General features: G+C 37.7%; 1 protein-coding gene across 1 annotated transcript in view; it reads left to right on the plus strand.

The window, feature by feature from the left end:
* IFT57 (intraflagellar transport 57) overlaps window positions 1-16287 on the plus strand; it is a 60137-nt gene that overhangs the window by 12085 nt on the left and 31765 nt on the right. Inside the window, exon 5 of the mRNA XM_079705165.1 lies at window positions 3614-3682. Within this exon, the coding sequence (XP_079561291.1) occupies window positions 3614-3682 (69 nt within the window). The remainder of the gene's footprint in view (window positions 1-3613; window positions 3683-16287) is intronic.

Genomic DNA, 16287 nt, shown 5'->3' on the forward strand with positions numbered 1-16287 from the left:
CCTCCCTGTAGTTTTGATTTGCACTTCTCTAATAATTAGTGATGTTGAGCAGCTTTTCATCTGTTTGTTGGCCATCTGTATGTCTTCTTTGGAGAAATGTCTATTTAGGTCTTCTGCCCATTTTTTGATTGGGTTGTTTGTTTTTTTGATATTGAGCTGCATGAGCTGTTTGTATATTTTGGAGATTAATCCCTTGTCAGTTGCTTCATTTGCAAATATTTTCTCCTATTCTGAGGGTTGTTTTTTTGTTTTGTTTATGGTTTCCTTTGCTGTGCAAAAGCTTGTAAGTTTCATTAGGTCCCATTTGTTTATTTTTGTTTTTATTTTCTTACTCTAGGAGGTAGGTCAAAAAAGATCTTCCTGTGATTTATGTCAAAGAGTGTTCTGCCTATATTTTCCTCTTAGAGTTTTACAGTATCCAACCTTACATTTAGGTCTCTAATCCATTTTGAGTTTATTTTTGTGTATGGTGTTAAGGAGTATTCTAATTTCATTCTTTTACATGTAGCTGTCCAGTTTTCCCAGCACCATTTATTGAAGAGACTGTCTTTTCTCCATTGTATATTCTTGCCTCCTTTGTCATAGATTAGGTGGCCATAGGTGTGTGGGTTTATCTCTAGACTTTCTATCCTGTTCCATTGATCTATATTCCTGTATTTTGCCAGTACCATACTGTCTTGATTACTGTAGCTTTGTAGTATTGTCTGAAGTCATGGAGCCTGCTTCCTCCAGCCCTGTTTTATCTTTCTAAGATTGCTTTTGCTCTTTGGGGTCTTTTGTGTATCCATACAAAGTGTAAAATTTTTTTGTTCTAGTTCTGTGAAAAATGTCCTTGATAATTTGAAAGGGACTATGTTGAATCTGTAGATTGCTTTGGGTAGTACAGTCATTTTCACAATACTGATTCTTCCAATCCAAGAACATGGTGTATCTCTCCACATGTTTGTATCATCTTTGATTTCTTTCATCAGTGTTTTATAGTTTTATGAGTACAGGTCTTTTGCCTCCTTAGGTAGGTTTATTCCTAGGTATTTTATTCTTTTTGATGCAATGGTAAATGGGATTGTTTCCTTAATCCCTCTTTCTGATCTTTCATCGTTAGTGTATAGGAATGCAAGAGATTTCTGTGTATTAATTTTATATCCTGCAGCTTTACTCAATTCATTGATGAGCTCTAGTAGTTTTCTGGTAGCATCTTTAGAATTTTCTATGTATAGTATCACATCATCTGCAAACAGTGACAATTTTACTTCTTCTTTTTCAATTTGGATTCTTTTTATTTCTTTTTCTTCGCTGATTGCCATGGCTAGGACTTCCAAAACTATGTTGAATAATAGTGGCAAGAGTGGACATCCTTGTCTTGTTTCTGATCTTAGAGGAAATGCTTTCAGCTTTTCACCATTGAGTATGATGTTTGCTGTGGGTTTGTTGTATATGGCTTTTATTATGTTGAGGTAGGTTCTCTTTAAGCCTACTTTGTGGAGAGTTTTTATCATAAATGGGATTGAACTTTGTCAAAAGCTTTTTCTGCATCTATTGAGATGATCATATGGTTTTTATTCTTCAATTTCTTAATGCGATGTATCACATTGGTTGATTTGCATATGTTGAAGAATCCTTGCAACCCTGGGATAAATCCCACTTGATCAGGGTGTATGATCCTTTTAATGTGTTATTGGATTTGGTTTGCTGGTGTTTTGTTGGGGATTTTTGTGTCTGTGTTCATCACTGATATTGGCCTGTAGTTTTCTCTTTTTGTGGTATCTTTGTCTGGTTTTGGTATTAGGGTGATGGTGGCCTTGTTAAATGAACTTGGGAGTGTTCTTCCCTCTGTAATTTTTTGGAAGAGTTTCAGAAAGGTAGGTGTTAACTCTTCTCTAAATGTTTGATAGAATTCGCCTGTGAAGCCATTTGGTCTTGGACTTTTGTTTGTTGGGAGATTTTTAATCACAGTTTCAATTTCAGTACTTGTGATTGGTCTGTTCATATTTTTTCCTGGTTCAGTCTTGGAAGGTTGTAGCTTTCTAAGAACTTGTCCGTTTCTTCTGGATTGTCCATTTTATTGGCGTATAGTTGCTTGTAGTCGTCTCTTATGATCCTTTGTATTTCTGTTGTTACTTCTCCTTTTTCATTTCAGATTTTGTTGATTTGAATCCTCTCCCTCTTTTCCTTGATGAGTCTGGCTAAAGGTTTATCAGTTTTGTTTATCTTCTCAAAGAACCAGCTTTTAGTTTCATTGATCTTTGCTATTGTTTTCTTTGTCTCTATTTCATTTATTTCTGCTCTGATCTTTATGATTTCTTTCCTTCTACTAACTTTGGGTTTTGTTTTGTCTTCTTTCTCTAGTTGCTTTAGATGTAATGATAAGTTATTTGAGATTTTTCTTGTTTCTTGAGGTAGAATTGTATTGCTGTAAACTTCCCTCTTAGAATTGCTTTGGCTGCATCCCATAAGTTTTGGATTGTTGTGTTTTCATTGTCATTTGTCTCTAGGTATTTTTTGATTTCCTCATTGATTTCTTCAGTGATCCACTGATTATTTAGTAACATATTTTTTAGCCTCCATGTGTTTGTGTTTTATGCAGTTTTTTTCCCGTCATTGATTTCTAATCTCAGTGTTGTGGTCAGAAAAGAAGCTTGATACTTCTAAGTGCTTGAAGATAAGGGTTATCTTTGAAATTTGCCACTGCAGCTTTTGTACAACTCTACATGTGAAAGTGTCCACCAAACAACACCCACTTATTTTTTTTTTTTGTTTTTCTGTACAAGACTTCAGGGCCAAGTTCCATTTGCTTTATTACCATGTCTTTAAGCTTTGAATATTCTTGATAAATTTGTTTCAACCACAATGTCACTTGTCACCACAAAGACATTTGAAGAGAAAGGGAAACTAAAGTTTTGTTGTATATGCTTAGAGAACCTGCTCAGATTCTATTTACTGTATATTGGAGAGGGGATTGATTCTCAAAGGGTCACTTCTGACACCATTCCCCATATCAGTTGGGCTAGGAATCAGGACCAGCTTGGAATCTACCTGAACTTTTCTTTTAGATAGTTAATATCTAAGATACAAGTTTAGTATCTTACATGTGTATATTTTATATCCTTATATAGATTTAACATTTAATATCTTTAAACTTGAGCATATAAAAGATGAGATGTCAAAAATATACATTAATGTGATTGGTCCCTGGAGTAGGTGAGAGTATTCTATATCTGTCAGCCTCTTATTTTTGTCCATTTTAGTCATGTTACTCAAAATTTCCATTAACTCCTTCCAGTGTCTCTTTATTTCAGATATGCCACTTGCGACTGTTTCTTGTTATGTTTTTATGTTTATTTATCCCCAGTTTCACAGCAGTGGCATCTTTTTCCCTTTTTTTCTTTTCTTCAGTGACTCTAAAAGAGGTCCTATTTTTAAATGGCATCATCAGAACCTCAAAAAACAGATAACATTATGCCCTACTTTATGCACACTACTAGGCTTTTAAATACCCTTTCCTGCATTAGTCTTTCTATAGAGCTTAGCATATTAAGTATGTGAAATCTGAAAATACCTTTTTTAATTACAACTTTTATAATTATTAACTTTTAAACTCTTTTATTTTTCTAAGGAAGAGGAGACAGACAATGAAGAAAACTTTATTGATCTCAGCGTTTTGAAGGCCCAGACCTATCGCTTGGTAAGTTACATGGGATACACACAGGACCAACAAGCAGTCAGTACACATATTCTGCTGGAAATTGAAACAAGTAGAAATCATTCTTGGCCACTGCTTTGTGTGTCATTTGAAAAGTAGCTCTCGAAGCTGTTTTTCTATATATACAATATTCTAATTATAGCAAATATAAAAATCAGAGGGGCAAGTGGGAAAGCCTTCTGTCCATACCATGGAATATCAACTCAGGGCTTCTCACGTAAACTGGAAATAATTGATTTGCCTTATGTTATTTTTTATTATGGAAAAACATACATAATTCAAGTTATTTTCCATTATAATGGGCAGTATTGAATGGTCTTGATTATAGGAAATACTCAAATGGTAATTCTTTGAAATAAAATGGTTTATATTAAGACTGGTATATGGATAGGTAGTCATATGTTGCTTCAAGTCAGTTTTTGCTCTGTTTTAATTAGGAAATAAACCCAGTCTATAAAAGAGAACCCACTCAATGAGATATTTCAAAAGTACGTTTGGGATTTTTCTATTTTCCTATATGTATGTTATATTTCAATAAAGTGATACCTATTGCATGCTCAAAAAAGTATGTATGAAACACAATTTATTTGTTCTTTGTTTAATTATTCTTATCTCAATTCTACCAACAAGTTTGGATCTAGTTTTGGGTTCCTGTCATGAAGACTTCCTTGGCCACCTCACCCCACGCTGATCTCTTCACTTATCATTCACTGCCTTAGTATTGTTAGTCAGCATTAGTAACTATTATTAATGATATGTGTGCATTTTCTGCCCAACTTGAGGTGTAATATAACATAACGTTGTGGCTAACTTGACTGAGTGTGTGAGTTGACTTTAAGACTTTCAGTATTTAACTAGCTGTCTGACCTTTGGCAGGTTTCCAACCTTCTTGTGCCTTATCTTCCTCATCTGTAAAATGAGGATAAAAATATTACCTTTTATGTAGAGTTTTTAAAGATTAAAAGAGTTACTACGTCTAAAGCATTTATAACGATGTCTGGCACATAGAATGTACTTAAAAGGTGTTGGCAAAAACCAAAACCACACCTTCCCCCACATTCCTTCTCTCAAATCTGACTTGTACAAGCTCCTTGCTCACATGGATAACTATCATTTTTTATATTCTCCATAGTATAACACAGAAGATTCTGAATAAATGCTTCTTAAATGAAAGAATATTTTTTGTTGCTCAATTGAAAATTATTTCAGAATAATATGTTAACATTTAAATCCAAACAGATAAACTCCAGTTGTAACAATACATTTGCACATCACTTTGTAGTTTTCAAAGTACTTTAAAACACGTTTTTTAGTGACCTTGTAAGGCATTTGAGAAGATGTTATTTCCATTTTACAGATACAAAAACTGAAATTTATCACCTTGGGACAGTTTGATCTTTTAAAAAGCTAATAAATTACAGTGGCTTAATTTGAACTCAGTTTCTCCAAACTCCCAATTCTATTGCTTTTCCTCCTTTACCTTAAAACAAGAGTTCAACGGGGTAGATTCCTATCTTAAGCAAGGACACTATGGTGCTTGGTGTTCCTGTGTGTGTTGAAGATGTGATGACAGAGTTCTAAAGTATGAAGAAAAAAACAGAAGTAGAGATGCATACACAGTTATTCTTAGAAAGAAGCTGATGTTTGTACTCTTCATTCTTATATTGATGGTATAAATAGAGGCTGGTAAAGGCCACCTGTAATTCCCTCTGGACTAAGTAGTTTGAGTATTGGGAAGGAGCAAAGTGATTTAACTTGCCTTTACCACTACTCTAAGTCCCTATTGGTCCTGATTTCAATTTTTCACTTCAATTAAGCTGCGTAAGGATGGATTTTCCCCCTACCTGTGACTTTATAATTATCTAGGTATTAGATCCTTTGGACAATGATTATGTAACATATACCTTTTTGAACTAAGACTATGTATGGTTGCATTTTCACACGAGGAAGAAGTCTGAACACCAGGTGTTTGTGGATGGTCAGCCATGAAGTACTAATGAGGCAGAAAACCCTTTCATATTTTAAAAAATCTGGCAAGTTTATGATGTTGCCCACTGAAGCCATCTGCCTGAGACAGCTGTATCTGACTACAGCTTGCGATGTCTCAGGCTGCTCTTTCTCCAAGACAGAATTGTGCTATAGGTTAGTAACACAGATTTAAGATTTTGTGTTTCATGCACCATGTGGTCTCACAATGCAGAAGAAATATTATTTTACTAAAGTTGATGTGATGAATTCTACACTGGAGCAAGAATGATGGATACTATCTAGGAAATTGATATACTAAATGTATACGTGACTGTGCCAGCCCAGCAATGTGCGGATTACAACAGTCCCCCTCTACCTGTGGTTTTGAAACAATAGATGTTTCTCCAGTCATTCTCTAATCCTCCCCCTGTTTTATTGTTCTTCACAGACTTTGGCATTGTATTCATCTGATTTGTTTATTGTCTATCTCAACCAGTAGGATGCAAACTCATCTAGAGCAGAAACTTTTTTAACTGCTTTTGCACCTGTGCCTGGTGTGTAGAAAGTGCTCAATACTGAATAATGTTGAATGAATACACACGTGAATGAATGCTATTTTATATTTATAGTTTTATGAGAAAGTATAGTTTAATCTTCATAGAGAAAAGAACTTCTCAGCAATAATTGGGTCCTCTTCTATGTACTGTGTAGGATAATGCAGGGAGAAATCTACTTATATTCCTTTCTTTCATTAAATAAAGCAAAGTCTAGGCCCTGAAAAGTGTGCCCTTAAGTATCATGGTGACTCAAGAAGCTGGGTGTACATGAGCATTTTCCTGAGATTTGTGGTAAATGGAGCATGAGAAAAGGTAAATGAAAGAGACATATGTTGCTGATTGTGTTCTCTGGAAGTGGACACTGAGACAGAGTTTGGGATGCAAGATGTTCATGGTGAAAGGCCGGGGTGAGAAGTGTTGCCTGCTGGGCCGGTCGCTGGAGGCGGTCTGCCCTGGGAAGGACGCGGCCCCAGGTAAGGTGGCTCTGCAGTTGGGACAGAGCCCGAGGGAGCTGACAGCCGGAAGCCGGCTGCTGGCCACCTTGCCCGCAACTGAGCGCAAGTCCTTCCTTGAAGGGACACCCTAGAGGTCTAGCTTCCTGACTCCCACTGCATAATTGAAGCCTGTAATCGCTAATTTGAAGAATTTGTAAAGAGATGCTGTGTGCCCATTGACTAAACTTTAAGATGTCTGCCTAATCAGACCATAACGCAGCAGCAGTATTTCATGAACACTGAAACCAGTGTTCTAAGAAAATGGCGCTTCCTATCAATCATGAACGCTTATAGTGATGGCACTGGTTGTTTGGAAGCAGGGGTTTTTCAGAATAGTTGTTTACTTTGAGGTTTAAAAATATTTTAAAGCCATTTTTGCTGTGATTTCTTCCTCCAATTCTGTTACCCCATTGTGATTTTACCAATAATACAGGCATACCTCATCTTGTGGCACTTCACTTTATTGTGCTTTGCAGATACTGCATTTTTTTACAAATTGAAGCTTTGTGGCAACCCTGCATCAAGCAAGTCTACTGGTGCCATTTTCCCAACAGTATTTGCTCACTGTGTCTCTGTGTCACATTTTGATAATTCTCAAAATGTTTCAAATTGTTTTCAAATGTTTCAAAATGTTTCAAAATGTTTTTCATTATCATTATATTTGTTACAGCAATTTGTGATCAGTGATCTTTAATGTTACTACTGCAGCTTGCTAAGGGCTCAGATGATGGTTAGCATTTTTAGTGATAAAATATTTTTAATTAAAGCACATACATTATGTTTTTAGACATAATGCTATTGCACACTTAATAGACTACAGTGTATTGTAAATATATCTTTTATGTGCACTGGGAACCAAAAAAATTGCGTGACTTGCTTCTTTATTGTGGTATTTACTTTACTGAGGTGGTCTGGAACCAAACCTGCAATATCTCTGGGGTATGCCTGTACTTTGCAAGATAATAACTCCTGCAATTAGTGAGGGATTGCTTTATTTTTCCAGAGTTTGATTTGCAGGTTAGTTATTTAAATTTTGAATTTTTTCTTAGAAAGAAAAAAATGTGGATGGATATTAGTCTTTGAGGCTAGCCCACAAAATTCTACACTCTCTCTGTCCCTCTGATTTCTGAATGTTCTTGAAATCTGAAATTGAGCGAAAGCGTCCCTGAGAGTGGCCGTGGTGGGAGGGACACTGGTGCGGAATTAAAGCTCTGACAGTTGGGCAGAGCCTGTGAGGGTTAGGGGTGCTGTAGAATGTTCAGAGATGTGAGGGGTGGGAGCAGGGAAGGAAGGCTCTGGTGGCAAGGTGTTCGGCAGGTGTTCTGGGTCATTTCTGTTTCAAACTTGAGTATGCTGATTGGAAAGTGCCTGTATGTTCATGGTAACTATGCTGTAATTATGAGTGGTCTTTGTAGCTCCCCTCCATTCGGAAGCTCAGTAGAATAACAGCAGTAGGTTCTGGCAGCATGATGCAGATGTGTCATTCTTCTCCCCCAGTGGAAAAAAAAAGATGGGAGGGAAACTGTGTGCTCTCTGAATTCTATTTTTAAATGCCCATCACTTCATTTCAAAACATTTTTTTCAAACATGCCATAGACACCATTCTTCCTTGAGATGCTAAATTTGAGGTTTTAGAAACCAAATCCTGAGTTATACAGCATAAAACCAACTATCTCAAAAGGTTTAAACACAATTGGTTTCTAATTACTTAGCAAAAAATTCATTGTACCAAGAATGAGAGAATTTTTAGCTTAAAAAGCAAAAGCTGTAAGGAAGTAAAAATCTGGGCTTAGAATAAAAATCATCATTTCAGTTTTAGTTTAGGATGTCATTGTGGCAAGGCTGCAATACTGTGATCAAAACGGGGAGAAGATGGATCTACTTCGATTAATATCTTAAATACTTTACATTTTCCTCATTTTACATATGATTTACACTTTACTCTTCAACAAAATGTCCTTTCTTAATACAGGAAAAAAAATACCATTCTACAACATAACATACCCTATAGGAGGCCCCGGGTTCTGATTCCTGCTCGAGGAAAATGTTTTTTCTTCTCTTTTCCTGAAACATTTGGGTGTGAGTTCTCCTATCTGGGCTCTGACTGTGGGAAGTCTATCGTTGGTGTTTCACAGAGGAAACAATTAAAACGCCACATGTTCGAGTGTGATGGAACATATTGCTGAGTAAATGCTTTTATTTCTCTGGTAGCTAGCCCGTACCACCCCATCAGTTTTACATCTGGAGGTGAATAGGAAATGTAGGTTAGAGAAAAAAGCTGTACTCCTCACTGCTCAGAGGAGGCTCAAACGGCAGTTCTTGCTGGGTGTAAAAGAGAGTTTTACTTGATCTTTAGTGTAGCTTTTGAACACACACTTGAAATAGGAAAGATCCTTATTTCTGTTCGTGGTTTTATTGTGAGCCTAGAAAGAAGTAGGAAGCAAGGACTTTTCAAGGTCCCTTCTAGCTCTGAGTCCATACCTTCAAGGTCAAAGCTACAGTGGAAAAGCAGCCTTAGATAAAATCCTGACCACATGTCACTAGCCATGTGGCCATACCGATTTATCCTCCCTGTAACTCAGCTTTCTTGTCTGTAAGATGGGGACACAATTCAACCAAGGGTTATTTTAAGCTTAATAGAACTTGGGCACCAGACCTAGCATGATGCTGGCCTTAGAGTATACATTTGATGCATTTCTTATTTGGTATAATTTTTTACCTCTCCTAGAGACTGGAATTAGTTACAAATATTCTTAGCTGTTATAGGAGAATAGAAAAAGCCCCAGTCTCTCAATACAAATAAATTTCTAGATCACCATGAGTATTTTTGAATAAGAAGCTTACATAGCATATAAGTTGTCAAGAAGGTTGCATTTTGATGTAAATTAGGAAGCTCTGGTGATAGCATGGCTTTATTTTCATAATCTATCACATGAATTACTATTGAAGGCCCACTGGACTCAATCTGCTGTCACGTAGGGTCTCCCCTACAGAAATGACTAAGGGGAATTTAATGAAAAGTAATACAATATTTTTTTTTCCAGGAATCATTTGAAAGCCGTCCTTTTATAAACGGGTAGGTTGTATTTCCTAAATCAACACTAACAGCCTATATTTATTATGTAATTCAGCGTATTAGATGCATACCCAGAATGTGTGCTTTTTTTCAGTCCTCCTCTGCAAACGTACTATCTTTAAATACACCCACCCCCACCCATCCCCCCCAACAGTGTTAGTGCTTTGAATATCTGACTAATGATTCATTTTCATCCAGGACATCTAGTTACTGAGACCTGTGGATGCTGCCTTTGAAATCTCTCTCATATTCATCCCCCCACCTCCCTTTTCCAAAATGTTTTTCATCTTGCTCCTCAGTCTTACTTACCAAAACGTGACTTTAGTCAGATCATTCTGAATTCAGTAACTTTTGATGGCTTTTCGTTGCCTTCAGGTCAGTTTATACAGATTATAAAGCAATACATTTTTGGTCTGTCTTTCAAAACCCTTAGCAATTTGACAACTGTCCACATAGCCAACTTTATTTTCTTTCACTGGAATAACTTTTCCAGGTTAAGTTAAAGAGGACCTCTCGTAGGGATTTTTTTTTTTTTTTTTTTTTTTTTGCGGTACGCAGGCCTCTCACTGTTGTGGCCTCTCCCGTTGCAGAGCACAGGCTCCGGACACGCAGGCTCAGTGGCCATGGCTCACGGGCCTGGCCGCTATGCGGCATGTGGGATCTTCCCGGACCGGGGCACGAACCCGTGTCCCCTGCATCGGCAGGCGGACTCCCAACCACTGCGCCACCAGGGAAGCCCTCTCGTAGGTTTTGAAACACCTCAGGAGTGTATCTGCTCTCATCCTATCCTCTTTTCCTTTGTCTCTTACCCAGAATGCCTTCCCATCATCTCTCTACCTGACTCTTCAATGTTCAAGGTTCAGCTCAAATTCTGCCTTCTTAGTGATACCTTCCCTTCTCACCCAGCCCCATTTAATCCTATGATCCACAAATGTACAACCCATAAATCTTCATAAAACACAACTAGCATGTTCTTTTATGAGGATTTTTTATAATTTTATTCACTGTCCCTGGAGTAGCACAGTACCTGGTATACAGTAGGTACTAAATAAAGTTTGGTGGGCTAAGTTATTTTACCTTGTTTGTAACTTTACTTTGCCTCCCCTCTGGCTTAAAGGACAAAATTCACATTCCTCAGCCTGTCCTCTAAGGTCTTTCACAATATATTCAATATTTTTTGCTCCCCAGTATTCACCTTTTTAAGCCCCTAGTCTCTCTTCTCGTATGATCTTCACAAGCCATGTTCATTCAGTATTTCATATTTTGGCTTATGATGCTTTCCTGCCTATATAAACCCTTGGCTTGCCTTTTCTGCCTGCTTACATCCCAGACTTCCTTATAAAGTTAAACTTAAATCTCACCATCGCCATTAAAACACACTTCTCTCTCTTATTCAAACTCCTGAAGCATTTACCACCTGTACCAGCTAGTTTTTGGAAGTTAATCAAACTTATATTTTTACTTGTTTTTATTGAAAAAACTTTATTGTTTTTAAAAGGGAAGTATATTCCTTGGGTTTTTTTTAATAATGAAAGCACAAAAGAGTACAAAGAAAAAATTAAAAATTTCTTCAAATCTCAGCTCCCAGATATAAACATTATATCCCTTTATGCATAATTGACCTGAGGTCATGTAAGATGCTAACATTTAACGAATCTGGATGAAGGGTATATGGGAATTCTTTGTGCTACTTGTGTAATTTTTTGTGTAAGTCTGAAAAAAAGTATACTGACACAAAAATAGATTAATGAAGTAGTGCAGAGTTCATTAAAATAATCCACATATACAGTTATATTAGTATATGAAGCAATGCAAATCAATCAGGAAAACTATTCAATTAAATGGTGATAGGATAACAGGCTATTCATTTGGAGAAAAAAGATGGACTCCTCCCTCATATCTTACACCCAAATAAACCTCACATGGATCAACAAATTAAAAAACGATGAGGCACAAGAATATGAGTGGCAAGTGTAATATTCATGGGTTGAAATAGGCATGATAAAGCATGGCAAGGAAACTAAAAACCATAAAGGAAAGATACTAATAAATCTAACGCATAAAAATTAAAACCTTATATATGGAGGGGTGGGGAACGCCATAAAGTTAAAAAACAAGTAATAAACTGGGCGGATGTAGTTGTTACCTATATGACAAAGGATAGATAGGCATACAGTAAGGTGTTTCAGAGCTTGTGCTCTAGGGTAACATTGCCTGGGCCCTGCCACTTACTAATGATGTGACATTGGGAAAAATACCTAACTGCTCTCTACCTCATTTTTCTCATTCGAAAAAAATAGGAATAAGGCTCCTTTGATTCATGGTGTTATTACTGGGCACTTAACCCATATGTAAAAGTGTCTAGTACCAAGCTTGGCATATAATAATGATAATTATAGCTGCTAACATATATTGAGGGCTTACTATGTACCAGGTATTGTGAAAGCCTTTCAAATACATCATTTAATTTAATCTCCATATCAACCCTTCCAATGAGGAGAGGTTACTATTATATTCCCATTTTACAGGTGTGAACCCTGAGGTTTAATGACAGCTAATAAGTGATGAAGGGGGGGTGTTGACCGGAAACGGCATTCCTGATTCATCCACTTAACATTTACATCATGCTGTGGTGATTCTCAAGACAACTTAGTTCCCTTTTCCCTGAGTCCTGGGAATATTTACTCTTGACAGTTAATTGGACTTTCATGTTCCTCTCAGTAGGTATATGAATTGAGTTCTTCAAATGTATTTGAGCACTGATATACCCATGTGGTTACAATCTCAAAAGAAACCTTATAGAAATTTGTTCCATTAAAAAGTTAGACTTATTTTCACACTCTACAACAGCAGTCCCCAGCCTTTTTGGCACCAGGGACCGGTTTCATGGAAGACAATTTTTCCATGGACCGGGGGTGGGGGTAGGATGGCTTCAGGCTTTGGGATGATTCAAGTGCGTTACATTTATTGTGCACTTTGTTTCTATTATTATCACATTGTAATATGTAATGAAATAATTATACAACTCACCATAATGCAGAATCAGTGGGAGCCCTGAGCTTGTTTTCCTGCAACTGGATGGTCCCATCCGGGGGTGATGGGAGACAGTGATACCCGAAATGTGTTGCTTATGGCCATTTTATTCCGTAATCTCATTTTGGTTGCTGTCACTGCAGAAAGCCCTGCATCACAAAGATAGGATGTTGGAAACGGAAGCAGGCTTTTCAGTGCTTTTGTGGCAATCTCAGGATACTCTGCCTTGACTTTAATCTAGAACATATGGAGATTTAAAGTTGTCTCAAACATACTTTTAAGGCCACCATCATTTGCGATCTCAAGCAGTTGATCCTCTTCTAGCACAGACAAAGTCAATTGCCACTCACTAATAGGGTTTTGATATGAGTCTGCAAGCAATTGATTTATCATGGTCTCTGTGCAGTCAAACCTCTCTGCTAATGATAATCTGTATTTGCAGCCGCTCCCCAGCACTAGCATCACTGCCTCAGCTCCACCTCAGATCATCAGGCCTTAGATTCTCATAAGGAGCGTGCAACCTAGATCCCTCGCGTGCGCAGTTCACAGTAGGGTTCACGCTCCTGTGAGAATCTAATGCTGCCGATGATCTGACAGGAGGCGGAGCTCAGGTGGTAATGCGAGCGATGGGGAGCGGCTGTAAATACAGATGAAGCTTCACTCACTCACCAGCGCTCACCTCCCTCTGTGCTGCCTGGTTCCTAACAGGCCACAAATACAGGTGCGCGGCCCGGGGGTTGGGGACCCCTTCTCTTGGTATTGACCAAGTATAGTATTTAAGCACTGGTTTATCTATGTGGTTGCCATCTCAAAGGAAATAAGCCTTTTAGAAATTCATGCCATAAAAGGTTAGACTTATTTTGCATACTCTGCAACACCAAGTATAATGTCTACATTAGTTCCTCCAGAAATACTTCCAGGGGTACTTTCTTTTGGTTTTATTTAGAGAAAATAAAAAGTCAGAGATGGTTTTATCTTAGCACTTAGTGTACCAATGTAGCTAAAGTAGTTAAATTAGTAGCAAAGGTAGTTTGATGTATTAAATAGAAATAATATTGGAGGTTAAATTCTCATTCAAAAATAATTTCATATTTCTTATTGGAAAATTAAATTTATTTTGTGTTAATTTGGGGAGCTCTCTTTTTACCTTTTTTGATTTGTTAGAGCATAATTTATTCAAATCTTGGTTCACATTATAACTTAGAATAAAATTTCTTTTGATAGTCTTAAAATTGAACTTAAGAAAACCTTTTATGAACTTCATATATTTAAAGGCAGAGGCTACCATCTATTTCTTTTGATAGATTAGCCAGAGTTTAATTTGGTTATTCAGAACAAATCTGAAGATACTTTTTTTATGGTATTAAACATTTTTTCTTCATAGTAATATAGTGTTAAATTATGTAAAACCTAATTTGGAAAGAAAATAATGAATCAAAATCACAATTTGTGCTTCTTTAATCATGAAGAAGAATTGGCTTGTAGGGACATGAAAGGTTTTAACTCTGCCTTAAGTATAATTTGTTAAAATCATTGGATTTTGATGAACACTCTTGATTGAAATAACTTATCCCTCTATCTAGCTTTATTGATAGATTGTAAGGAAACAGGGACACTAGATATCCTTAGGAGAAACCCTGTTTAATTCATAGTAAGACCGTATATACTATATTAGCCTTTTGGCCACCTATCCTATCTTGAAAAAACAGCAGATGAGGAAAAATTCAAAAAAGGCCTCTCAGCAACCAAAATAAGTATAAACACTTTCATTTAAAAAGATTCTATGAAGAGACCTAACCTCACTGCCCCCTGTCCCTGAGTGCTTTTTTCCCCTGTCTTCTGACTTTGCCTAAGTTCTAACAAGCTTGGTTATTAGGTTTCTAAACCTACAGCAGCCTAGGAGGAGGAAGGGGTGCTACAGGCAAGCAGGGAGACAGCCGCAGGTGATCACTGGCATCTTGATTACAGGAAGCTACAGGAACAGTTTACAGGCAGAATGTGAGCAACTTTAGTTATCTGGGATCATTTAGTGTGGGATCAGTCATATCCAGATTTCTCCACCCTGAGGGCATCATTGTACTACAGAATAGTACATACAATACGAGACATCAAAAAGATTAAATTATAGCCAGTAAGGGACTTCCCTGGTGGTCCAGTGGTTAAGGCTCCATGCTCCCAATGCAGGGGGCCCGGGTTTGATCCCCGGCCAGGGAACTAGATCCCGCATGCCGCAACTAAGAGCCCACACACAGCAACGAAGATCCTGCATGCCGCAACTAAGACCCGCTGAAGCCAAATAAACAAATATTTTTTAAAAATTACAGCCAGTAAATGTCAGCATTTACCAGTATCCAGAATCCAGTCTGACAGTGGTCTTCCTAAGAGGTAGGGATTTTGGCTTGGTAATTGTAGGCGTAAGCACCTCCACTTATTCTCGTTTCACTACTAGTTCAGTGTTGGGATCTTCTAACTCTCCCTTCATCTCCCGTTTTCACCTGGAAGTCTGTGAATCCAGCTTCTGTCCAGGCCCTTACGATCTAGGTCCTCCCAGCAGGCTCCTATCTGAACTTGTGATCTCTCTGTAATGTCTGACATGGGGACTCCATTCCCAAGGAAATGTCTTCTCATTTCCTTGCCTGAGCAAGGCGCCTGAGCCTTGAGCTTCACTCTTGGGTCTGCCCATGCAGCCATATATGTTCCCTTTACCAGACAAGGTCTCAGTCAGTGATCAAGGGATGTTTTGTAGGGTGGCCATAATTAGTCAAGTTTTAGAAATACTGCCTTAACGCTATTCCCAGCTTTCTTCTTTATTCCCAGTGGGGGGATGTCTTAACCAGAGCCAACTGCCCAATGTGGCTTGGACCCTTGGGATCAAAATATATACTACCAAACGTGAAATAGATAGCTAGTGGGAAGCAGCTGCATAGCACAGGAAGATCAGCTCAGTGCTCTGTGACCACCTAGAGGGGTGGGATAGGGAGGGTGGGAGGGAGGGAGATGCAAGAGGGAAGAGATATGGGGATATATGTATATGTATAACTGATTCACTTTGTTATAAAGCAGAAACTAACACACCATTGTAAAGCAATTATACTCCAATAAAGATGTTAAAAAATTAAAAAAAAAAAAAAAAGATCCTAAAGTACCAGGCTTTTGTTGTTATGGACCTAGCAGAGTTGAAATGAGTGGAGTTAACTCTTGCTGCTATCAGGAAGTCATAGTCAACATTTCTCTGGCCAGTAACCTGATTAGTCCCTGTTCTCTTACCAGGTTTTCCAGTAATGAGTGTGCAGTACCCATTAGGAATAGTTTCTCCCCAAAGAGATAGTTTTAAGTTCTTTGTTTTAAGATGGCAACTCAACAGGTATGCCAAAAACATGACCAGTGCTTCCACTGTATGTCACCTGTAACAGTTTTCTGTATTAATAGGTCCGTCTCTCTCTGTTAATACATTACTCC

The sequence above is a fragment of the Hyperoodon ampullatus genome (assembly GCF_949752795.1).
Source record: "Hyperoodon ampullatus genome assembly, chromosome: 5".
NCBI classification, from domain to species: Eukaryota; Metazoa; Chordata; class Mammalia; order Artiodactyla; family Ziphiidae; genus Hyperoodon; species Hyperoodon ampullatus.